Genomic DNA, 26,484 nt, shown 5'->3' with positions numbered 1-26,484 from the left:
CTTTGTCTCAACTTATACCATCTTCCTAGTCACCTGAAAAACAGCTTTGACTCCTCTCACTCTCACCTAAAACTTTTACTTAGTTGTAAAATTCTGTTGTTTCTCTGTTGGCTTATTTCTCCCCTCCTCTCTGTTCTCATTATCATTGCCCTAGTTACATCTTCATTATCTCATCCCAGGCCTATTTCAGTTCTCCAGTTTCTGCTAGCCCATGCAAACCACCCCATACACTATTACCAGATTAAACTTCCTAAAGGTCAGTTTGTCCTGGCCAGCAGTATGTTCATCAGCACACTAACTGGTACAGCTGACCTGTGAAGAGTCTCGGACACTCGTTACTTGTTCCCAACCTGCTCCAATGCTCATCCTGTTTTCATTTAACTCTTGACTTCTGGTTCTATCTCCCTATTAGGCCCTGCTATGAGTCAGAATTGACTCGATAGCAACAAGTATGGTTTTTTTTTCCCTGCCCCTTGGCCTCCCTTAAAACCTTGAGTCAAATTTATTTCTAGGGTTCTTCCTGCAGCAATCTATCTCAGGTAGGAGACTGTTAGAATTGGGGTTCTCCCTCAAACCCAGCCCCTACCTCTAGCCCACAGACTTCATCCAAGTCCCCCCAGATGCCTACAGAGTAGGAGGGAGGAAGGAAAAAAACTCACACTAGTACAGCTATGACCTTGGTACTTCTGTGCCTTTCAGTGGCAACTCATTGCCAAATGATTTAAGTATACAGTCCTTTCTGTGTTAGTCAAGGTATAGAACAAAATAACTCTAACCTGCCTTTTAAACCTGCCTTTTAGCTTCCCCCAAGACCCCATAATTTCCCACTATTCCCCTATATGACTTCTATGGTTCTAGAAAAACAGAAGCACTAACTATTCTGTGAATATATTTCATACTTATTCTGTCTCTATGCCTTTGTAAAGGCAAAACTGTAATTTCTTTTTTTTTTTTTTTCCCATTTCCAGGAGCATACGATTGTTCTTCACTATCTATGGAATGAAGTTAAAATTCCTTAGTCTGGGATTCATGTCCCCTCTCAATTTTCTTTTCTTTTTTAGTGTCACAGTTTTCTTTCCTTTTCTAGTCTCATGTCCCACTTCTTTCTTTCAAGCATCTTACATGTCAGTCGAATTGAACTTCCCTGATTTCACACTCACTTACCTTTATACCTCTGGTCATTTAGCAATTTCTTACATCATTTATCATTTTCTTACTTGCATTGTATCTTCTATATAGCTTGTTTCCCTTACTAGACTGTAAGTGCCTTATGTTAGAGACTATATCTTTTATACCTTTATTTTTATTACTTAGCACAGGGCCTGGCAATTGGCACACACACAAAAAAATCTGTTGAAGGAATTACTGGATGTATGAACAATGCCAATACAGGTCAAATATGGAAACTATCTTTTGGCAAGCCACTGAAGAAAAATGATTTCCTTCATCTATAGCAGTGGGCATAAGAAATACCTGGGAGATAGGTGGGCATAGGAAATACCCAGGAAATGTGTTAAAAAACGCAGATTCCCGGTGTTAGTTGCCATCAGGAGACTTGAAGGGATCCAAAAAGCAACTGTAATTATCTAATAAGAAGCGATAATCTCCTAGACCATGGCTGACAGCAAAGAGAATCCAAAGGAAGAAAAGCGATGGAAGAGAGTAACAGGCATGTTCCTGGCAATGGGTGGCATCATCAAGCTCTTCCTTTGTAGGAAAGTCATTTCTTGGCTATTTTTCCTTGCATCTAACATCTAACTTTTGAAATCAGAATGACAATATGTGTTTTACTTTAAATCCCATTCACTTAAATGTACAGCGAGAAGCAATTAATATTTTTCTCAGAATACTTTTCAGATATGAACCATGTTTCCAAATGTACGATACACAGGCTAAACAACAGTAACCTTTTGTCCGATAAAGCTCTTTGGGGAAAAAAAAAATGCTACTATGTATTAGGTATTGCAAAAGATAAGCTCTGGTTACAAAGCAGCAAGGTATTGAGAGAACTGCCATGTTTTCTTTAGATTATTTCAAACAGAGGCTCTGAGTTACAGGAAATAAGACTTCAAGTAGTCAAGAAGAAAAGAATTTTGCCTCTTAGAAGTTTGTAAAATGACAGTACTCTCCGAACTCCACACACTAAACTCCTTAGGTTCGATGTAGTACATACTACGTATCGCTTCTCTATCCATTTAGCAAAGACTTTATAGAGAAATGTTACATACGCTCAAAAATGGAGACTTCTGGAAAAATGACCAAAGCCAGAAATAAAGTTTTGCTAATTAGAAAACAATTAAATGGCCAAACCCAAATGTCATGTGATGCTGAAAAGAGACACATTTCTAAGGCAGACCATCTGTTTTACAGCTTTTATTTTACTGTACTACAAATCTACTCAGTATAATCTTACAATGATCTAGCTGCTAGTTCATCTGCACAATTACTTCAGGCCAGAAATACTAATTGCACAGAATCCTTTGAGAGATTGACACATTCAAAGAAGAGGGCAAACATAACCCATTCTTGAGAGAAGGCTCTTTTTTTAGCCCTTAAAGAAAAAATATTATTATTCAAAGAAATAATTAGAAAATGCCACAGGAAGTTGGAGAATGTAAAAGAAGAGTGATACCACTATAAATTCATGGTATCTAACTTATCTGAGCCTTCAAAGGTCACTATCAACCTCTTTGTTGGCCAGTCTAGTAGAAACTTCTCATTTTCCACCTTGACCTCTCAGCGGCATGCACCTCGGTGTTGATTGCTCTTACTTTATCAAACATTTTTCTCACTTAACTTCCCTGGCACCACTCTCCTAATTTTCCTACTTCCTCATCAGCTATACTCTCAGCCTTCATTACTAGCTCCTCCTCCTCTAAATGTTATAGTGCCTGGTCCTGGGACCTCTTCTCTCTGTATGTACTTTCTTCCTAATTTATCTCTTCAGCCAATTAGCTTTATATGGCATCTATATGTAAATGATCCCCAAATTTATATCTCCAGCTCAGACTTCTCCTTTATTCCAAGCTCATGTATTCAATTACCTATTTGATATCTTCACTTGGAAATCTAATAGGTATCTCAAACTTAGCATACCTAATATGGAAGTCTTGATTCACACCCCTCCCCAGGGGAAAAAATTGATTTCTCTCAGTCCTTCACACCTCAGTAAGTGGCACCACCAACAAACCAGCTGTTAAGGCAAAATCAAAAAGTCATCTTTAATTCTTCTGTTGTCCCCATCCTCCATCTAATCCACCACCAAGCCCTGTCAATAATACCTCTAAAATATACCTCATATTTATTTCTCTTTATTTCTACTGCTACCACACTATGCAAGCAAGTCATCCTTCTCTCTCAACAATACAACAAACAGTTATCTAATTCCCTATCTATAAGCCATTCCCCACCAAAACAGTCAGAGTGATCTTTTAAGAATGTAACCATATGCTAATTGACATTTAGGATGTAATCATACCATGTAGATACATTAGTAATTAGCAACAGTTCATAGATGAATACTGATTAGAAATATTTCCATGTATCTCTAGAAATCTCCACTCTGAGTCCTCAGACATTTTCTGAGATACTTATAGACCTATTAATTCACTAATCATTCATTCATTCAGTAACTGTTTATTGAGTATTGTATTAATTGGGATTAGGTTTAGCTGCATATTTTGCAGTGTCTTAAACATGACATAAAAAGTCTAGAGGTGGAAGAAGTTTCCTGAATAAACTGAATGCTTCGAAGGACAGCGTAGCAGGGGCGGTGGTTTGGGGACCATGGTTTCAGGGGACATCTAAGTCAATTGGCATAATAAAATCTATTAAGGAAACATTCTGTATCCCACTTTCGAGAGTGGTGTCTGGTGTCTTAAACGCCAGCAAGCGGCCACCTAAGATGCATCAATTGGTTCAACTCACCTGGAGCAAAGGAGAACAAAGAACACCAAAGACACAAGGTAATTGAGTCCAAGAAGTAGAAACGGCCACATAAGCCAGAGACTACATCAGCCTGAGACCAGAAGAACTAGATGGTGCCCGGCTACAACCGATGACTGTCCTGACAGGGAACACAACAGAGAACCCCTGAGGGAGCAGGAGAGCAGTGGAATGCACACCCCAAATTCTCGTAAGAAGACCAGACTTAATGGTCTGACTGGGATTAGAATGATCCCGGAGGTCATGGTCCCCAGACCTTCTGTTAGCCCAAGACAGGAACCATTCCAGAAGCCAACTCTTTGGACAGGGATTCGACTAGACTATGGGATAGACAATCATACGGGTGAAGAATGAGCTTTGTGGATCAAGTAGACACATGAGACTATGTTGGCATCTCCTGTCTGAAGGGGAGATGGGAGGGTAGAGGGGGTCAGAAGCTGGCCGAACTGACATGAAAAGAGAGCGTAGAGGGAAGAAGTGTGCTGTCTTATTAGGGGAGAGCAATTAGCAGTATATAGCAAGGTGTTTATAAATTTTTGTATGACAATCTGACTTGATTTGTAAACTTTCACTTAAGGCACAATAAAAGTTAAAAAAAAAAATTTAGGGGTGGGCAATCCGAGGCTGGCATGGCCACTCTGTGAGCTAATAGCCCTGGTCCCTTGCATCTTAATTCTCTGCCACCTTCAGCATACAGATTCCACTTTATGCTCTAACATGGCTTCTCAAACTCCAGCTACCACATCTGCATCCCAGTCACCAACAAAGGGGAAGGTCATGAGGAATACATCCCTCCTCCATTTAAGGACACTTCCCAGAAATTGCACACACTTCCATTTAGCTGTTATTGACCATAATAACTAGCTGAAAGGAAGGCTGGGCAACAAGGTCTTTTAAGTGGACAGCAATGTTTCTAGCTAAAAGTCGGGATCCTTGTAAACACAGAAGATAGAGAATACTGGGAGGAAAGTAGTAACCTCTTCCAAAGTTGCTAGTGTGGCCAGGTAACATTCTGGGTGCAGAGATACAAAGATCAGCGAGACACAGGGTCTATGCTTGAGGCATTTAGTCTAATAGGGGAAAGCAATATGCAAATGGTAATCACTCAAGATTTCAAATAACAACCACTGTTTGAAGACCTTGCTTTAAGTCCTCAAAAATACCTTGCATCACTGACCAATACAGATTATTTCAATATTCCACAGCTTTAATAATGGGCATTTCTTAGCTCTATTCTACTGTACATGACAATTCATGACACTGAGCAAAGCAAACATCATTTAAATACATAAACATGCATAAATAATTGTGCTAATAGTAACAGTTTGAAAACGCCCGTTTCAGAAATGTGCCAAGACTTATTTTTTTAACTTGTCAGATGATAAGACACCTGACTGATTTAGAAAGAATCTATATAAAACTACAAGGCCAGATAAAAAGAAATAGGCAATAGTAGCACGTCAGACAGAAAAGAAAGCAGCAATGCTGTAACTTACTGTTATCCACTGGGTATCTAGCAGTTCCTTAGCTGTGATTCTGTGGGCAGGATCAACTTTCAGAAGCTGTTTCAGAGCACTTTTAGCTGCAAACAAGGGAAAATCCTGAAAATCTTATTCATCTTAATTACAGTTAATATCAATACATTTTTTCAATTTTATTAGGATTAGGTTTGTATGACACAAGAAAAGACGCCATCAGTATAGATAGCTAATAAATAAAGTTGAAGGCCTACAATGAGGTGTTATTGCCCGGGTTATCTAATAATGGTCTAGAGTAAAAATTAGTTAGGTGATCAGCAAATTTCCTCTTCAATTTTTAATACCTACTTTCGGTTTTTGTTGAAAGTTCCGACTAAAAACGATCAGTGAAGATAACAGTATTTGCACAAGTAAATAGTGTTTGCTTTATTTCCGCAAGTAAATTTAATGACTAAAAAGAGATTTAAAATATTTGAATTACTGACTGAGTTTCTTATATTACTTATATTTGCTCTAGCAAACAGAAACAGAAATCTATACTTACCACAGTCACTTATGGAATCCCAGACTGGATCTCTAAAACGTAGTTCTCCCTTTCTTATTAATTCAAAAAGTTTATCTTCTGAGTTTGCCCAAAAAGGTGGTCCTCCACATAATCTACAATAAAGGGAACAATTTTTTTTTTAATTAAAAATATATAATAATCTAAATAGGGCTATCAAAAATCAAGTTTCAGGCATATGTGTATGCTATGTATATATCTACACATATAACAACTCACATAGGGGCATAGTTACAGAGGCTTCCTAGACACATCCAAACAACTCGTAGAATTGGTTTACTGGGTTAGAAGGCTTGAGACCATAGTCTTGGGGGATAACTTAGTCAATTGGCATAACATAGTTCGCAAAGATAATGTTCTACATCCTAGATTGGTGAGTAGAGTCTGGGGTCTTAAAAGTTTGAAAGCAGCCACTTAAGATATAACTATTGGTCTCTACTTGTATGGAGCAAAAGACAATGAAGGAAATCAAAGGCTCAAGAAGAAACTAGTTCACAGGGCTAAGAGCCCACACAAACCACAGCCTCCTCTAACCTAAGACCAGAAGAACTAGATGGTGCCCAGCTACCACAACTGACCGTTCTGACCAGGGACACAATAGAAGGTCCCAGATAGAATGGGAGAAAAATGTAGAACAAAATTCAAATTCCTAAAAATGGCCAGACCTACTGGACCGAAAGAGACTAGAGGAACCCCTGAGGCTATTGCCCTAAGATAACCTTTGAACTTTGATTTGAAGCTATTTCTGTAGGTCTCCTTTCAGCCAAATAACAGATTGGCTTATAAAATAAATAATATCACCTGTCAACCAAACTCAACCAACGAGCCCAAACTGTCAACATTTACCCAAAAGCAAAGATGAGAAGACAAGGAGGGGAAGGGAGGCTAGATCAGTGGAAACAGAATAAACAGAGTGGAAACAATGAGAATGCTGACACATTGTAAAAACTGTAACCAATGGCATGGAACAATTTGCATGAAAATTGTTAAAGGGGAACCTAATTTCCTTTGTAAACTTCCACCTAAAACACAACAAAATATTATTTTTAAAAAATTAAGTTTCTACAGGACTTGGAAGTAGAGGTGCTTCATAGTTAATAAAGGATAGGAAGACATGGGTACTTCTTGGATGTAGAAATGTAAGCAGTACGGTTTTCCAAAATCAATGCTAGGCTCATGTCTCAACATTGGGAGAGATGACTGAAACACTGAAACCTCCAGATTTTTAAAAGACCCCAAATCTTCCAGGTGGGAAACACGAAGTTTATATGGGGTTAAAATAAGGAAGGTATGTGAATTTAAGTGCACAGTAACAAGGGCAGATAATAGAAGAGATATACTTCAGAGTGAGCAAAGGTAAGGAAATGCCTTAAAGTGCATAATTCAAACTGGATTGATAATAAAATACACTGAGTTACCAGAGTCTAATGAAATCATGACCACACAGGAGTTTTATCAACTGTAATATACTGCACAAGTGTTAGTAATAACAGGAATAAACCAAGAATAACCCTTGGAAAGTCTATAGGCTCTGAGTCATAGCCAAAAAGCCATTAAAATTCCTTAAATGTAATATATAAAATAAAGATCTAGATGAGGAAAATCAGTTGAAGGATTTGACTCTTCAGTCTAGAAGACTAAAATCTAAGTGTACATAATGGCCAACACAGGTAAAACCATTAGTGTGTATAAAGTAGCCATGGACTTGTTTATATAATCTATAATGCAGGAATTCCATGCTTTAGAATCTTTTCAAAGGAAGTACTGTACTGTAGTTCACGAAGAGCACAGCAAGCCTGCGAAACTACTGCTTCAACAGGTGATCCATGCCGCACTACAAGGATGTACGTAAAAGCTTAGTTCACTTCTTCATAATACATCCAATTAATGTTAGCCATCACCATTATTACCAACTCCAACATCTGAGGGCAACCCTGTACACAACAACATTTTTCCAATGACCACCAGGCAGAAGTTGGACTTGGACTCACCACAGAGGCAACTCTGCATATCTGTTCTTCAACTCTCAGGATTATATTTTTCCATTTTATTATTGAAAGAATAAAATGGCATTATTCAGCATAAGATCTCTAAGTTTTTTAAAAGTTAATTTTTTACTGATTTTCTTTGGTTATATTTTTCCCCAAGTTCTCTAAAAATGTGTCCCATGAACATTTTCTGAGTAAGTCTAAATTTGATAAATATTTTTCATGATAATGATGATGGTGATGACCTTCCTTAGGGAAAAAGGTTGCTTTCATCCCAGTAGCTTCTCAAATGAGGCTGGACAATAAGAGCTTCTCAATTACCAATAGGTTCTTGTCAAGACAGCAGTATTTATCAATCTGCCCTGCAAACTCATATTCTAATACTTTTTTATTTCTCCAGCTCATTCTGACCCTCTTCTCATCTTACTCGCCTCACTATTGTTTAGTTTTAAAATGCAGTAAAAGAGCCACAGAAAACAAAAAAGCCAGAAAAATGACCTTATGGACAATTACTATCTATTCTAACAAGTCCAGGCCAGCAAAAGCCCAGCTCATTGAGCCTGTTATCAACCAAGGGTATGCACCAATTTCTTAGCTGCTCCTGCACTGCCTGACTAGCACGCAACTATAGCTTAAGGGCTACGCTTTTAAAATTCCATTTTTTTTCTTTCCTTTGCAATTTTACATACGAATAAATGTATCTAATGGTTGGTCAATCAGATTATGAAATTTTATGACAACAATTTTCTGCACATCCAGAAAAGAGGACCAAGACATGAAAAATGCCTCTTAAAGCCTTCCTATTATTTTCCGTTGCATCCATACGTATCAGAACAGCAGAGGACAATAACCATAAAGAGTAGTTATTTATGTTAATTTCACCTCAAGAAAGTATGTTATCATTGTCCGATTAAGTAGAAATGAATCACAGGTAACTGGTAAACAAGAAAAGAACCCCCTTGCCCCCCAAGATGGTAATATGTTTGTGCTCTTGGTGAAGGAAATTATGTGCAAGACCACTGGGCTCAAACAGATTAACGAATACACGCTGATTAGCTAGGTAAGGGTCTACTGGAAAGAGAAGAAGATGTCGTTGTGATACTCTGAAGCAGAAAAATTAAAATTACATCCTTAGAAAGAGAAAGATTTTTAAATTATGTAATACACTATCAGATTCAAACCAAGCAGAAGGCAGCAAACATCACATAAATGTGTCATATTAGACTACGCATAATATGTTTGACTTGTGTTGACTGGAATGCCTTGAGATTATAAAATACTAATTTAAAATAGCTATATTTTAGTTAAAAACTAAGGCTCAGACTTGTGCTATAATTCTAATCAGCACAAAACAATGATCAAAAATTTGGGGAGCACGTTTATACTTTATGCAATCTAAGCAGTGATGTGTGTGGACCAGCTGAGGCAGAGCTAGTCACATCATCCAATTTCCACTGCCTGTGTATTCCATTTCACAGAACTGTGAAAATGTAACTACCGTGATGTCAATATTTAGAAATGATCTGGAAAAGGTAGTGCATAGTGAAATCTTCAATGTGGCCATAAAACTAATGTTGCATCAACATAAAAGCGTTCATATTCACCAAGAGGCAGAACAATGGTCAGTAACTTTTCAGAACACCTCTTATTCACTTTAATTCAATTTAACAAACATATACTGAGCACTGACTACATGCCCACCAGATAGTAGGGAACAAGGATGAATAATGTAAGCTCTCTGCCGTTCAGGAAATTTAGAGCAAGGAAAACAGACACAATACACATAATTACATTACGAAATTATAATCCAGCTAAAACAAGTGCTATGAGAACACAGAAAAGCAGAAAATTAATTCTATCAAATTTACGTGTGTGTAAATCTTCCTGCTTAACTATCCTATCTCATCTTGTTTATTATTTTGTTTTTCTTTCAATGTTACAATTTTATATTTATTTTTGTATGCTTCCTTAAATGCTCTATGGAGTGTGGAAAAGGACATACATAACATAGTAATTCTGCTGGCATAGGGTAGGAGTTAGGGAAATAGAAACGGTTAGTGCATGAGCTGGGCCCATCTAGGACAGAGGTCTGTAGAAAAGAAAAAGAACAGTCTAGGTAAAAGGTATTGCATGAGCAAAGACCCAGAGGCATGTAATGCAGGGTGTGTTTGAATAATGAAGGCAGCCTAGAGTGGCCACAGCACAGGGCTAGTACATGAGAACACATGCCCAGCCAGAAGACTGGAAAAGCATGCTGGAGCCAGGTCACCAAAGACTTGGTATGCTATGCCATGCCAGGATACTCTGACTTTTTTTTGTAGCAACGGGGAATTATCAGGAAAGTCGAATATATACATTTGTGATTAAGGAAAGTAGTATAAATAACCGTGGTTAAGAAAGATGGCTCTGACAGCAGTGTGAAGGATGGACTGGGGAAACCAGAGGCAAGGAGAATAGTAAGAAAGGCACTGAAATATTCCAGAAAAAGGGACCATAAGGAGAAATGATAAGGGTGAAGAGAAATGAAAGAACAGGTGTGGACACTTCAAAGGAAAAATGAACAGGACATGATGTTTAACTGTATCTTCAGCCTGAGGGAGAAGGAAGAGCAAGGATGACTGGAGTTTTCAGTAGCATTAAGAAGATTAGGAACTCTAAATATTCCCTAGATCCTGGATTCCACATCTATCTAGTTGGTACCCACTCCCCACATATGCCCTATCCACAGCGGTGGGCCTAGTGCCAGGTCCCAGTCCCTCCCTCTACCTCATAGGCTATGAATGAATCTCTCAAGAAAATACAAAGAAGGTTTTGAGTTGTAACAAGAGATGAGGAAGGTGTTAGGGAAAGGTTTTCCCTTTGCTCGTATCATACAGTGCATTTTTGCATTTATAGATCAATAGACGAGTAAAGCTACAAGTCATAAATGTACAGTATTTAAAAAAAAAAAAAACCCTAATAGATGTATCTGACAACTAATAAGAGCTTTTAGAATGGCTTCCCAATTGGTTTTTAAATCAATTTTTTAAAAACGTATCTTTTTATCATTGAGTTTTAATTTAACATCTATGTAATTCTACTGTTAGACTATCCATTCGTTTTTAACTATATTTCGCAGGCTACTTACAACATGTACATTATGACACCTATGCTCCAAATGTCACACTGCTGGCTATAGTCGTGGGCATTGATAACTTCAGGGGCTGCCAAACAAGCAGAAATAAAATAATATTAATAATACAATAAATGACTTTTAAATGCTTAAACACAAAGCCTGAAAAATGTGCTGAAGTGTTCTAATTTATTCCCCCACAGGGGAAAAAAACAACCAACAGCAGATGTTAAATGAATAATGTACAGGCCTTAACAACTGATGTCGCTGTGTCCTCACTCCCATCATTTAGTTTCCAATGGAACAATGGCACAAACTGTATAACTAAATGTGCTACTCTTATTCCTTTGAAATTGTTAAATGATTTTGCAAAGATTGTACATTTATAGTAGAAGAAAACAATATTTCAGTTCTTTTCCAAAAACAGAACTGAATGTGTGCCATAAGTGGATATAATTTAAAGCAAGCCCAGTATGTAGAAATCTGAATTCACAGAAAAACTAAGATAAATATTTCTAAGTCACTTTAGCAAAAGAATAACAATAATAACATCCCAGTACTCCTATGACAGAATATGGATTATTTTCCATATTTTCTAAATGAGAAAACCAAGACAAAGAGGGAGCTCCTAAGACATGAATGGGTCAAAACACCAGTTAGTCACAGGATAAGGACTAGGGTCCAGGTACGCCTGACTCCCCTGCTCTGTGCTCCTTGCTTACAAAGGTGTTCACGATGGGATTCCTTTAAACAGCCTTCTCAAGCAGCACAAACTACGCTGAGAAACAGTATACAAACTTCTCAAGGTATCTCATTTTTTAATGACTAGCTTTTTTTTTTTTTCCATAACGGCTATATTCTTAAAAAATCACATGTGATATTTCAGGAATGTGTCTCTTGTTCCTCTACAACTAGGGATAAGATCTTCATTAAAGAAAAAGAAGAGTAAAACATATATAAACATAAAAATAAAATGTGTGTATATAGGACATATACATATCAAAAGAACTTCAAAATTTCCAGAGAATTTTTGTATAAATTACGTTATTTGGTCTGCTGAAGAATTTTGTGAAATTGAGTATGCAGGCATTTGACTCACCTTTCCAATGAGGAAACTAAGGTTCAGATACATTAAATGCTTTGCCTAAAGTTACCCAGCTGCAGAATGCCTCCCACACAAAAGGTATGTTTTTATTTTAGAAAACACTTTCACTCTCCCCTACCTACACACACACACACATCTTTTACAATAACTACTAAAAGCAAAATGAGCCAGATGGAATTTCATTTACTCTCCTTCCCTCTACCTGTTGTTTAAAAAAAACTAAAAAGGAGTCAAAAGGTACACAGAGGAATAAGGCTAAACTATAACTAACAAACTCGGTAATCAGTCTCCAAATCATTAAAAATTAACTAATATTTTCCTTTAAGCAACTACTTATATTTTGGAACTCTACTTAAAATCTTTAAATATTGACTCATTAATGTTGAAGTTGCTCCATGGCTGCATCTAGGACCAGGGAAAATTCTAAGATTGAGTCAATGACACATCTCTATTAGGTGCACCACACAGAGGGGCTCGGAATTACTGGTCCTCACTCTTTCAGAATCATCTTAATTACCAGGACTATATCTCCACTTGCACTGTCATCACAGCCCTTATAGGGAAGCAAGGGCCAGATAACACTTTAGACCTGTGCCAACAAGCCATTTAGGAAGTCAGCAAGGCTCCGCAAACCATCTGTGTTCTCTCTTTTTCTCTCACTTGTTATCAGGGTAGACAACTAATAAGCAGGCATAAAGCTCAGTGTGCTTGGATATATTTTCCCCACGTAACTACCGACCAGATGTCTTTTGCCAACAGAGGGATATGAACTGAATCTAAAGTAGCTTTTTCCCAAATAGGATAAAACAATGACAAAACTTTATGTATCAAGTAGACAAAACAGCAATGAACTAGGTATCCTCCTCAGCAATAAAGTGAACAAATGACTGATAGGACAACAAGGATAACTCTCAAATCATTATGTGAAGCAGAAGAAGACAGACACAAAAGAGAATATACTGTATAATTTAATTTATATAAAGTTCTAGACAAACAAAACTAAGTTATGATGATAGAAATCAGAATGGTGGTTGCTGGGATTGAGGGCAAAGACTAAGGGGTTTGACTGAAAGGGATACAAAAGAACTTTCTGCAGTGATAGAAATGTTCTGTATTTTCACCAGGGTCATAATTACATAAATATATGCACTTGTCAAAACTCAGCAAACTATACATTTAATATTTGTGCATGTCACTATATGTAAATTATATTTCAATAAAGTAGATTTTTTAAAAACTACTAAAAATACAAAAAGAATCTGCCAAGGCCATGCCTTAGTGGGTGACTTTAATAACTCTCTCTTAGAAAACAAAAGAAGAAAACAAAAAAATCAATAACAATAGGGAAAATTTGAATCATAAAAGTATCAGATTAGATTTAATAGATACATGTACACTGAAATTTTTATGGTCAATAACCCAAGAATATACATACTTTTTGAATACCCAATGGAAAATTTATAAAAACTGATCAATAACAGAGAAAATTTCAATCAGCTCCTTAAAGTTGAAAACCTATAAGCCACAGTTACCTACTACAATGAAGATGGCCAGACAGAAAAACAAAAGGTTAGGGAAAACTAGCACACATTCAGGAGAGCACATACTCAAACACAGCCCAACCACCTGCAAAAATCTAAAAGCACTTCTAAATAATCTTTGGGTTAAAGAAGAAGACTAAAACTAAAATTATAATCTATTAAGAAATTAAAGTCAATTAGAGCATTGTGTAGCAAAAGAAATGGTCAAAGAAGGAAAATATACAGCCTTCAATGCATTTATTGAGAAACAAGAAAGCTAAAAATAAATAAACATTCAACTTGGGAAGTTAAAAAATAAACCAAAAGAAAAGAGAGAGAGGGAATTTAGAAAGATCAAAGTAGAAATTAATGAAAAAGCAAAGCAAATAACATTATACTTGAGTTGGTTGAGCCCAGTAAACTATACTAACCACTAACAAATCTGGTAAGAAAAAATTACTATTGCTACAAGAGCTAAAATTGAGCACCAAGTGCCAAGCACCGTGCTAAACGCTTTACATATATTTTCCCATTTAATTCTCACATCAGCCTAACAACAGCTGATAGGATCATCGTCAATACTTCCTATCCCCCTCCCTGTTCATTTTTCTTCCTTAACACCTATCTCCAACATATCAGAGATTTTATTTTTTTATCTTGTTTTGTCACTGTTGTACCCCCAATACCTAGGATAATATCTGACACAAAGTAGGCCCTCAAAAAAACACTTGATAGATGAATGACATAATCCCTGTTACACAGATGGAGAAACTGCCACAAAAGCAGTTAAGCCGTTTGCCCAGGGATACCTAGCTAGTAAGCGGGGGAGTTGGATTCCTGAGTTAGCAGGTGACTCCAGAGGCCATACTGCTAACACCACATCGTACTGCCTTCTAAAATTTAGGAATAGAGGAATATAACCACAGATATAGAGGAGAATCTGAACATTATAACTTGAATACAATATGCATATACACACCAACAAAATTTAAAATCTCAATGTAAAGAACAATTTTCTAGGAATATATAAATTATCAAAATGATTCATGAAAATGTAGAAAACTTGAATTGTTGTCATTGCTATTAGGTGCCGTCGAGTTGGTTCCGACTCATAGCGACCCTATGCACAACAGAACGAAACACTGCCCGGTCCTGCACCATCCTTACCTAGTATAAATTGAAAACATAATAAAAACTCTATCTTCCAAAGGGCACCACAACCTCCCCCCCAACCCCGCCTGCAAAAAAAAAAAACTTAAGGGGAAATTTCATCAAACCACTAAGGAACAGATAATTTCTATTATTTAAGTGGTGGTTCAGTGGTTTTTTTGTTTGTTTGTTTGTTTTCAGTGGTAGATTTCTCCCCTTCCATGCAGGAGACCCAGGTTCAATTCCTGGCCAGTGTGCCTCATGCACAGCCACTACCCATCTGTCAGTGGAGGCTTGGGTGTTGCTATAATGCTAAAGAGGTCTCAATGGAGCTTCCAGACTAAGCGGGACTAGGAAAGAAGGCCTGGCCATCTACTTTCAAAATTCAGCCAATGAAAACTCTCTGGCTCACAATGGTCCAATTTGCAAAAAACCATGGGAATGGCACAGGGCCAGACAGTGTTTCATTCTGTTGTGCATCAGGTCACCATGAGTTAGGGGCTGATTCAATGGCAGATAACAACAGCAACATTATTTAAACAGTTCATGGGCACAGAAAAAGTGGAAACTTTAAAATTTCTTTTAATGGGGCTAGCATAACCCTGGATCCCTGGGTGGTGCAAATGGTTAACTGTTTGACTACCAGCCAAAAGGTTGGTGGCTCAAACCCACCCAGAGGCACCTCAAAAGACAGGTCTGGCAATCTGCTTCCAAAAGATCACAGACTTAAAAACCCTATGGAGAGTTCTCCTCTGCACACATAGGGTCACCCCAGGTCAGAATTGACTCGATGGCCACTAACAACAACAGTATATCCTTAACATTAAAACAGACAAGTGTAGCACAAAAGAAAGAAAGTTACAGTCAAAGATACCAAAGAAAGTGGTGAAAAACTAAATACGGCAGTGTAATACATCAAAGGAGGCTTAATCCAAAAGTGCAGGAATGGTTCAACATTAAAATCTCTATTAATATAATTACTTCATTAATAAATTTAAAGAGAAAAAAAATACGATCATCTCAGTGAGTACAGATTTGAATAGACATTTTACCAAAAAAGATATACAAGTTAATAAACATATGAAAAGATAATTAGTATCGTTAGCCATTAAGAACGTTAAAATTAAAAACCAAAATGAGATGCCATTTCATACCCACTAGAATGACTATAATAAAAAAGATACGTAATATCAAGTGTTGATAAGGATGTAAAGAAATTGGAACCCTCATACATGCTGGTGGGAAGGTAAAATGTTATAGTCGCTTTGGAAAATAGTTTGACGGTTTCTTAAAAAGCTAAACATAAACTTACCATAAAAAAAAAAAACTTACCACATGACCCAGCAATTCCACTCCTAGGTAGCTACCCAAGAAAAGTGAAAACGTGTCCATTCAAAGACTTGTACATGAATGGCCATGGCAGCTTTATTTATAATAGCCCCAAACTGAAAACAGTTCACGTGTCCATCAGTTGATGAATAGATAAACAAAATGTGGCATATCCTTACAATAAAAACTATCCAACAATAAAGACAGAACAGACTCCTGATACATGCTACAACAGGGATGCACCTCAAAAACATCATGCTGAGTGAAAGAAAACAGATGCAAAGGACTACACATTATGTGATTCCATTTATAAAAAATGTCCAGAAAAGGTAAATCTAGAGAGACAAAAAGCAGATCGCTAGTTCTCTGGGTCTGGGATGGGAATAGGATTGAGTGCCAATGGGTTTAAGGAAACTTTTTAAAGCAGAAAAGTTTTAAAACTGGACTGTGTTAATGGCTATACAACTTTGGAAATGTACTAAAAAATCATCTAATTACACCCTTTTTTCGTTTAAATTATGCCTCAATAAAGCTGCTAAAAACACATTTAGAAATTGCTGCTTTACAAAATATATTTAATCAGTACTCTTTATGAAATATTGTTTGATGACAAAGAAACAAAATGCACATATAATTTTAGCATAAATTAACAAAAACAAGTTTGTGGTATGACTAAGATATATAAACAACTTTAGGAAGAACTCAGAGAAACAATAAAAATTACAAAAATCTTTGAATACGGAAGCTCTGAGAAAAACACCAAAACAACTGAAATTGTTTGAACTAAGAAAAGATAAAGTAGCTCAATCAGGGCCATTAAGTCATGACACCAAAATAAAATTGCTCAAGTTTTAATCCATATTAGTTGCTCTGCTTTTATACATAAGGAGCCCTGGTGGTACAATGGTTAAACACTCCGCTGTCAACCAAAAGGCTGGAGGTTTGAACCCACCCAGCAGCTCCACATAAAGATTAAACCCATTGCTGTCGAGTCAATTCTGACTCATAGCAACCCCGTTAGTATTTCCAAGCAGCAGAAGGGTGGATTTGAACTGCTGACCTTTTTGTTAGCAGCCGGGCTCTTAACCACTGTACCACCAGGGGTCCAACAGCCTAGAAAACCCATGGGCCAGTTTCACTCTGTCACATGGAGTCACTATGAGTCAAAAATCGACTCGATGGCACCCAACAATCACAACTTTTATACATATAAAAAAATCATTGTAAGTCTACTAACTTACCCATATAGATAGGAGTCCCACATGTGGTCTGCAGCATGGCTTCACTCCTACCTTGCTTCTTCACTGCTAAGCCAAAATCAGTCACCTAGAAGAAGAAGAAATTCAGGCACAGTCATCTGTTTTTATATCCCAGAACTCACTGATTCTCATGACAGGATTTCCACCACATCATAACTGTATTTAATGCAGGGATTCTTGAGGGTGGGAGAATGTCCTCACTTGTATTACTAGTAAGGATCTGGCTTTTCCCTCTCCACCCACCCCTCTGTGTGGAAAAGAAACCTGGTAAAGGGAAGTTTGGTTCCTCAGATCCTCAAAAAACACCCATGACATTGATTGCTCATGCCCTCTAATTAAATGCATCAGTTCAACATAGAAAGTAGCATCTTGAAAGAAGGCATTAACTTTTTTCAGATAAAGTTTGGGTTTTTCAAGTTCTTTCACTGTAAAATACATTCTGGCCTTAGTATGTTTATTATCTGTTATTCTCATATTCAAGCTATGTCCCAGTTTAAGCCGCCTTAAAATGCAAATCATTATCTTTGTCAGCATTTGCTGAAACTCCGTTATTTTTTATAGTTATTTAAGGTTGGTAAATACTATCTTTCCTTTACTATTATTTGCTTTGTGTTTCCAGAGTATACTAATTACAATAATTGCTACACTATAATAAAACTATTCGAGAGACTACTAAAAACTACGAGAAGCAAATTAACATGAAAAAAAACACCCAGCTACAAATACACTGGAGGCCTACTGCTGCAACGGCAGTCTTCTGCTCAGTTCTAAATCTTGGTCATTAAACATGTGGTCATTAAACATTCAGTATGTGCCCTTGGTCTTGTTTCCCAAGTTGAAACAGCCTTGGGCTGAAAGCAGAAAAATCGGTACATTTATTGAGCAAACAACCAAAGACAGGCTCTTGGTGCACAGCCACTGAATGCAAAGTTTCCAGTGCTTTATGGAGTAAGAAAAGGTGACTATTAACACGTGATGTCACAATTTTTCTAAATAGATGAAACAATTTCTCCAGGAGTTTGCACAGATATCCCACTTAGAGCATGATGATACATCTTTCTCCACTGAAAATTTATACAGATATCAATGATACAAAAAGTTTCACAATTTAATAAAATTGTCGAGCCTTTATTCCTTCATTCACCAATGTTAATTAAGCCCATATTATGTTTCAGGCACTACTCCAGTTCAACAGTAAATAAAAAAAAAAATAGGATACGCACAATTCCTGCCCGCATGGAGTTTACAATAAAACTATTCGAGAGCACTTACTCTGGTAAAACAACACTATTAAACCTATTTATATTACGTAGGGATTTAGCTTCTGCAACAGAGCGAGTTACCCACAGACAACATTTTATTCCTAAATTAACACATTCATGTACCTTGAACCAGCCACTACTAAAGTGCTAAGTAATAAATAATGTATCCTATCATTTATTTGACATTAAGGAACATTTAATTTGAATAACATCTTCAAGAATAAATACTTGGCAGATTAATTGTGTTTAGCACATAAATATTAATACCTACGCAATTTCTCAATGAGGAATACAGACTTTAGTACAGTCAAAGGCACAGTGTAGGTGTGCTTTTCCCTAAATCTGGAACGTATTTACATCAAATTACCAAGCATAATTTTGAAATTAATTGGAATTCACAGCATCTGTTTGCTTGATTTAGAACTATCCAAATGAATGTGTACTTTAAAAAAGCACTCAGTAGCACCATTTAACTTGTAAAGTTACTCGCCAGTTACAACCTCTTTTGTGAAATTTTTTTTAGCATAAACCATTTATATTCTGGCTGCTCAAAAACTACCAACATGTATCTAAAAAGAAGAGGTACCTTCCCACTTTGTCATCAAACTGTGTACAGGCAAATATTTACCACCATCTCTCAGATCTTACCTTTATGTTTAAATTCATCTCATTGTTAGCATCAATAAAGCTGCTTTTAACCATTATGTTTTCCAGTTTTAGATCTCTATGTACTATATCTACCAAGAAAATAAACAACAAATCACATGAAATCAATAATGGGAAAATAATTAAAGGGAACACAAATAGAAGAAGAAAGTATATTTGACAAATTAATGTCCACTGTTGGAAAATTTCAGGAGAGCCAAGTATAATTCTGCCCTAACCTTAAAGAGTCGTTTTTCTTGGATTGCCCCCATCTACCCATTCCCCCGCTGCCCCACTGGCTGCTCTCCCTGAAGAACGGCCTGGTGAGTGTGGAGGAGGATCCTGCCCAAGGTTAGATATTCCCAGGATGAGGGAGACAATCTTAGTCACAAGCCTAGAAATGTTTTCCATATCCCTAGGTCTTCAAATAGAGAATTACTTCTTTACCTCTATGCTTATGTTTGCTGCCAATATGGACATTTAACATTCCGCAACTTAATTACACATACACAAACCATGGTACTTATTTCGGTATATTTTTCTACAACAACAAACATTTTCCTACTCTTTATATGTTAAAAATAAAAACAATCCAACAAAAACCCTTGAGACACAAATCTCCAGTTGAACATGTCAGAGCTCAGGTAGGATTTTTATGTACATGGTCACTGTGGCCCTGCTCTGGCTGGTGACCTCCTATTCACCCTTCGAGGCCCACCTCCAATGCCCCTCCTCTCTGAATAATCATGTACCAAACTTCTTTGGCAAATAGCTAATTCAGTTCATATCCATATGGATCATTTCCATAGGCTTAAAACGTTATTTGTCTAATTGTTGGGGAAATGTAGTTGAATGAGCCCTGGGATGGCCATTATACCTAACCATTTGTAGTTCCCAGCCTTTGTTTTTGTAATCTTTATTGTTTCTATTGCTCCGCTTTTCTCTTCTTACATAAATGTAACTTTGTATTTTGATCCTTGATAGGGCAAGCCCCAGCCTCCACTGTTCTTTTTCATTGTTTTCTTGGCTATTCTCCCCCATTTCAAAATAATTTTATCAAGTTCCATGAAAAATTCTGTTAATTTTTGGAATTGTACTACATTTACAGCTTAATGTGGGAAAAATGACATTAGTATAATATTCGGCTTTCAGTTCCCTATTCTTCCAAAAATTTTTCACCTCTTCCCGGAAAGCTCTCCCCCTTTTTTCTGAGTTTGTATTCCTCAGCTCAGGCGTTGCTTCCTGTGTGAAGCCTTCTCTGACTTTCCAAAACAAATGAGGCATTTATGCTCCTTAGACCTTATATGTTTCTCTGTTAGAAAAATTATCATGTGGAATTATGATGTTTTCCATGCTCAACCTACCACCAGTCTAAATTCCTTGAGGGTAGGGGCCTTGTCTTTTAATTTTGATAGCTCTAGGGCCAGCCACAATGCAGCAGGTGCTCAGTAAGTATACGCTAAATGAACCACTGGATCCCAGTGTCACTTCCGCCACACTTAACCACGTCACATCACCTGTCCAGAACAAAGTTTTTTCTCATTAGGTAAAATGAGAAAATTGTAAAGTCACATGTAGGTCAAACTAATCTTGAATGAAAGAAAGCAGGAGAGGAAAAGCACTAACATCCAAGAATAATAAAGCAATTAGAATAATGTTTAAATTTGGTTTTTAAAGATAACATCTGTGTTAGCAGGTGTTACTTATGTGACTACGAATCTTGAATACAACTCCTCTTAAACAGAAGTGTTCTCTGCACTCATGGGGTCAATGAGTTGGATGATCCTCTTCTTACCCTTATCGTGAAGATATGCTATCGCTGATGCAAGGCTTTGAATGATCCACCTTGTCTCCGTCTCAGAGAAACGCCCTTTCCTATCCAGAATTCTTTTCAGTTCTCCATCCTCACAAAGCTCCATCACAAGGTACATTCTCTGGCATTATATAGATATAAAAAAAGGCAAATTATATAGCTGAGAATCTTTAAAAATGTTATGTATTACATATACATACACATAGTGGAAATCTTATCACAATCTTAATCATTCATTTATTCACTGAAATTTTGTACAAGATACTGTGTTGGATACTAGAGGAACAGATAAGCCTAGGACATAGACTCTGCCTTCCAGGAACTCACAGTGTGGTATAACATCATGTGATAAGTGATAATAGAAGAGGATTGCCCAAAATGCCGTGGGGCTACAGAGGAGAGTAGCCTCTGCCTGAAGAACACTCCCTGAGGAGGTGACACTGAAGCCAGGTCTAGATGTCTAAACGGGGATTTACAGGTAGAGGATGTGAGGAAGAGCAGGCAGAACACACAGTGCTTGCAAAGACTCCAAGGCCTGAAACAGTACTGGCTGTTAAAGTAACAACAAATGCCTTGGTGTTAATAGCACCGGGAACTTGGTAGAGAGTTGATGAGTGGAGCGTTAAGGTGTGAGGCTAGAAAGAATAGGTTGGGGCCAGGATGGAAAGAGTCTTGGATATCATGCTAAGGAGTTTGGATTTTTTTTTCCCACATGCAACGAGGAGCCACTGAAGATTTTAAAGCTGGTGTCGGGATAGGGGAGAGGTGTGTGATATCATCAATTTTGCATTTCTAAATGAATACTCTTAACAGTAGAATAGAGTAGTGGTCTGTAAACTTTTTCTGTAAAGGGCCAGATAGTAAATCCTTTCAGCTTTGCTGGCCACTCTATCTCTGTCACAACTACTCAGCTCTGCTGTTGTAGTGCACACGCAGTCATAATAAACAAATGAACATAGCTGTGTTCTAAAAAAACTTTATTTATGGACTTTGAAACTTGAGTTCCACATATAATTTTCACGTCATGAAATAGTTTTTAAAAATTTTTTTCAACCATTTAAAATATAAAAAAACAGTTCATGGGCCACACAAAAACAGGCAGTAGGCCAGATCTGGCTAGTAGGCTATACTGTGCTGACCCCTAGTTACACAGGGAAAAGGAATCTGGGTGGTGCAAATGGTTTGTGATCAACTGCTGACCTAAGAGGTTAGTGGTTTAAAACCACCCAGCAGTCCATGGAAGAAAGTTCTGGGGAACTACTTCCATAAACAGTACAGCCAAGAAAAACCCTAAGGAGTAGTTCTACTCTGTAACACATGGGGTCGCCCTGAATCAGGGGCCAACTCGACAGGTAACAACATCAACAAGTTACAGAGGGCAGATGTGAGGCAAAGAACAGAGACAGAATGGAGGAGAAGAAAAGATGTGAAAAATACCTAGAAGGAAGAAACGGTGGGCTTTAGTAACTAATTGGATGTGAGTGGTAAGAAGTCATGGATGAAACGTCTCTTCTGTATTTGCTGTTTCTATTGAAGCATGTTAAGATCACTTTAGATATTCCAACAGTCATCTACTGAGTCAAACAGAACTCACGATCAACTAAAATGCTGTCTTTTTCATACCTATTACTGTCCAGACTATCTGCCACATCTCCATTCTATCTTGTGCTGCTAGACTTCCGTTGTTGTTTTTAAGATTTGAATCTGATTTTGTTTTTACAACCACTGATAATGCAATGTCTGAGTTCAATCAGCAAGCGTGAAAACAGAAATAGATGGTTCTTACCCTTCTTCTGTAGCCACAACTTTGATTCTCTGAATCTTGGGATGCTTTTGAATTTCACAAGTAACTTTAGAAATCTGCAAAGTCTACCATGCAAATAAGCTCTTGAACTGAGCCATGTTTTTCCCATTAACAGCACTGTGGGGATCACTGATACATGAAATGGTAAAAGGAAGATTTGGAAGGAAAGGCTGCGTTAGCAGTACTTATGATATAAACTGATGTTACTTTTAAGTATGTAAGTTGATAAACTCCCACGAGTCTGCCAGTTTGTCGTACTGTGGGGGCTTCCATGTTGCTGTGATGCTGGAAGCTATGCCACTGGTATTCAAATACCAGCAGGGTGACCCATGGTGGACAGGTTTCAGCTGAGCTTCCAGACTAACACAGGCTAGGAAGAAGGACCTGGCAGTCTACTTCTGAAAATATTTAGCCAGTGAAAACATTACGAATGGCAGCGGAACATTGTTTGATATAGTGCCAGAAGATGAGCCCCTCAGGTTGGAAGATACTCAAAATACGACTGGGGAAGAGCTGCCTCCTCAAAGTAGAGTCAACTTTAATGACATGGATGGAGTCAAGCTTTGAGGACCTTCATCTGCTGATGTGGCATGACTCAGAATAAGAAGGAACAGCTACAAACATCCATTAATAATCAGAAGATGGAATGTACAAAGTATGAATCTAGGAAAATTGGAAGTTTTCAAAAAGGAAATGGAATGCATAAACATTTATATTGGTCGACATTCAACCATTTCAGGAGGTAACATATGATCAGAAACCGATGATACTGAAGGAAGGGGTCCACGCTGCACTGAAGGCATTTGTGAAAAACAAGCCTCCAGGAATCGACGGTGTATCAATCAAGATGTTTCAACAAACGGATGCAGCACTGGAAGTGCTCACTGGTCTATGCCAAGAAATTTGGAAGACAGCTACCTGGCCAACCAAACGGAAGAGATCCAAATTTATGTCTATTCCAAAGAAAGGTAATCCAACTGAACGCAAAAAGTACCGAACAGTATCATTAATATCACATGCAAGTAAAATTTTGCTGAAGATCATTCAAAAGTGGCTGCACCAGTACATCCACAGGGAACTGCCAGAAATTTGAGAAGGATTCAGAAGAGGATGTGGAATGAGGGATATTGCTGCTGATGTCAGATGTATCCTGGCTGAAAGCAGAGAATACCAGAAAGATGTTCACCTGTGTTTTATTGACTATGCAAAGACATTTGACTGTGTGGAACATAACAAATTTACAGATAACATTGCAAAGAATGGGAGTTTCACAACACTTAATTGTGCTCATGAAGAACCTGTATATAGATCAAGAGGTAGTCATTCCAAAAGAACAAAAGGATACCGTGTGGTTTAAAGTCCGGAAAGGTATGTGTCAAGGTTGTATTCTTTCACCATACTTATTCAATCTGTATGCTGAACAGATAATCCGAGAAGCTGAACTGTATGAGGAATGGGGCATCACGGCTGGAGGAAGACTCACTAACAACCTTAGTTATGCAGATGACGCAACTTTGCTTGCTGAAAGTGAAGAGGACTTGAAGCATTTACCTACGAAGATCAAAGACCACAGCATTCAATATGGATTACACCTCAACATAAAGAAAACAAAAATCCTCACAACTGGATCAATAAGCAAAATCATGATAAATGGAGAAAACATTGAAGTTGTCAAGGATTTCATTTTACTTGGATTCACATCAATACCCATAGAACCAACAGTCAAGAAATCAAATGACATGTTGCACTGGGCAAATCTGCTGCAAAAAGACCTCTTTAAAGTGTTGAAAAGCAAAGATGTCACCTTGAAGACTAAGGTGCACCTGACCTAAGCCATGGTGTTTTCAATTGCCTCATATGCATGTGAAAGCTGGATAATGAATAAGGAAGATGGAAGATGAATTGATGCCTTTGAATCGTGGTGTTGGCAAAGAATACTGACTACACCATAGACTGCCAAAAGAACGAACAAATCTGTCTTGGAATGCTCCTTAGAAGCAAGGATGACAAGATTGTCTCACATACTCTGGACATGTTGTCAGGAGGGATCAGTCCCTGGAGAAGGACATCATACTGGGTAAAGTAGATGGTCAGTGAAAAAGAGGAAGACCCTCAACAAGACGGATTGACACAGTGGCTGCAACAATGGGCTCAAGCACAGCAACAATTGTGAGGATGCCGCAGGACCAGGCAGTGTTTCATTCTGTTGTACATATAGTGGCTATGATTTGAAACCAATTCGGCAGCACCTAATAGCACAACAAGTTGATAAAAGCTGTATCACTAAAAGTTACAAAATAAGTCTTTTGGTAATTATTAGAAAAAATTGTGTAGAGCTGGAGAACATTTGGATTCACAACAAATAAGCGCTGTGAGACTAAATGATCAGCACCAGCCACCATGGCCTAACCAATCAGGCAGCAGTTTCCATTAATCCTTAAAATGGGAGGTCTAGGCATCTGTGAGGGAGGGCAGATCTGGTCTATGTGAAATTAACTGCAGACAATACATGAAAAGGACAATCACAGATGGAGGTTTCCTTTGTCTTCAAAACATTCTAGATTTGGACTCTGGCTTGTGACCAAGATGTAATAACAGAGGCCAGACTTACCCACCCACCTGAAACAACTCGAGAATGGACAAAATATATGAAACAACAATTTTCAGACACTGGATATCAGACAGCAGCCGAAGTGATCCCCGAGAGAGGAGAGATACATGAAGTGAGCTTACTGATTATCCTAGCTTAGTGCCTAGAGAATTTCCAGGCCACAGAGCAGGGAACGGGTATCCAAGCAGAGTCCAGCAATACCCCTTGAATTGAGGATGGAGCTGGGAATCCAGGAAGGCCAAGACAACTAAAGTTCACAGTGCAGAGAACCAAGGAGGAGAAAGACAGAGAGAGAAAGCTTCAGAGATTTGCAGAGGGTCCCCCTTTCAAGTTTTTAACAGAGTACTAATCAGCACATGTGTATGAGAAAACCATCTGAAGCTGGGAAAAGAGTCATGCAAAAGGAGGACAGGAAACAATCCCTGGGGCTTACACATGGCCAGGAATAGTCTGTGTTCCCACCACAGTGGAAAATCTCGTAACTCATGGGACATTGGCTAGTTAGAAGGGTCTTGTCTCAGTAGTAGGGGAAAATTATCCCTAGCCCAAAGGCTGCTCTAGTTACACCCAACAAAGCTTAAAGCAAGCTTTGAAAGTATCAAACTGTTTCCAAGTAACTTAACTGTATCCTAGAACAAAGTATAGTTACAAGAATATAAAATTATCTAGCATCCAGTAAGAAAAAATTCACAACATCAAGTATCCAGTAAAAATATCAACAAGTTGCAGTGCAGTGAATTACTTAATATGGCCCTTCTAGCCATGGTCTTTGTGACTCCCACAAAATGATTGTCTGGGACTATGCAAATAACGTACCTGTGGCCAACAGAGAGGAATGGACAGATTGCTAATAATGCAAATGAGGTGTATGGAACCCTTGTGGGGGTGAGACCATGTAAGTA

General features: G+C 37.8%; 1 protein-coding gene across 1 annotated transcript in view; it reads right to left on the bottom strand.

The window, feature by feature from the left end:
• Nucleotides 1–26,484, bottom strand: part of STK33 (serine/threonine kinase 33) — a 75,626-nt gene that overhangs the window by 38,812 nt on the left and 10,330 nt on the right. The window contains exons 5-10 of the mRNA XM_023550872.2: nucleotides 21,150–21,288; nucleotides 19,358–19,446; nucleotides 17,430–17,514; nucleotides 11,101–11,176; nucleotides 5,968–6,080; nucleotides 5,442–5,527 (exon numbers count right to left, since the gene is read on the bottom strand). Coding sequence (XP_023406640.1) covers nucleotides 5,442–5,527; nucleotides 5,968–6,080; nucleotides 11,101–11,176; nucleotides 17,430–17,514; nucleotides 19,358–19,446; nucleotides 21,150–21,288 — 588 coding nt within the window. The remainder of the gene's footprint in view (nucleotides 1–5,441; nucleotides 5,528–5,967; nucleotides 6,081–11,100; nucleotides 11,177–17,429; nucleotides 17,515–19,357; nucleotides 19,447–21,149; nucleotides 21,289–26,484) is intronic.

Source organism: Loxodonta africana, chromosome 7 (genome assembly GCF_030014295.1).
Source record: "Loxodonta africana isolate mLoxAfr1 chromosome 7, mLoxAfr1.hap2, whole genome shotgun sequence".
NCBI lineage: Eukaryota > Metazoa > Chordata > Mammalia > Proboscidea > Elephantidae > Loxodonta > Loxodonta africana.
This window is presented reverse-complemented; position numbering and strand designations above follow the sequence as displayed.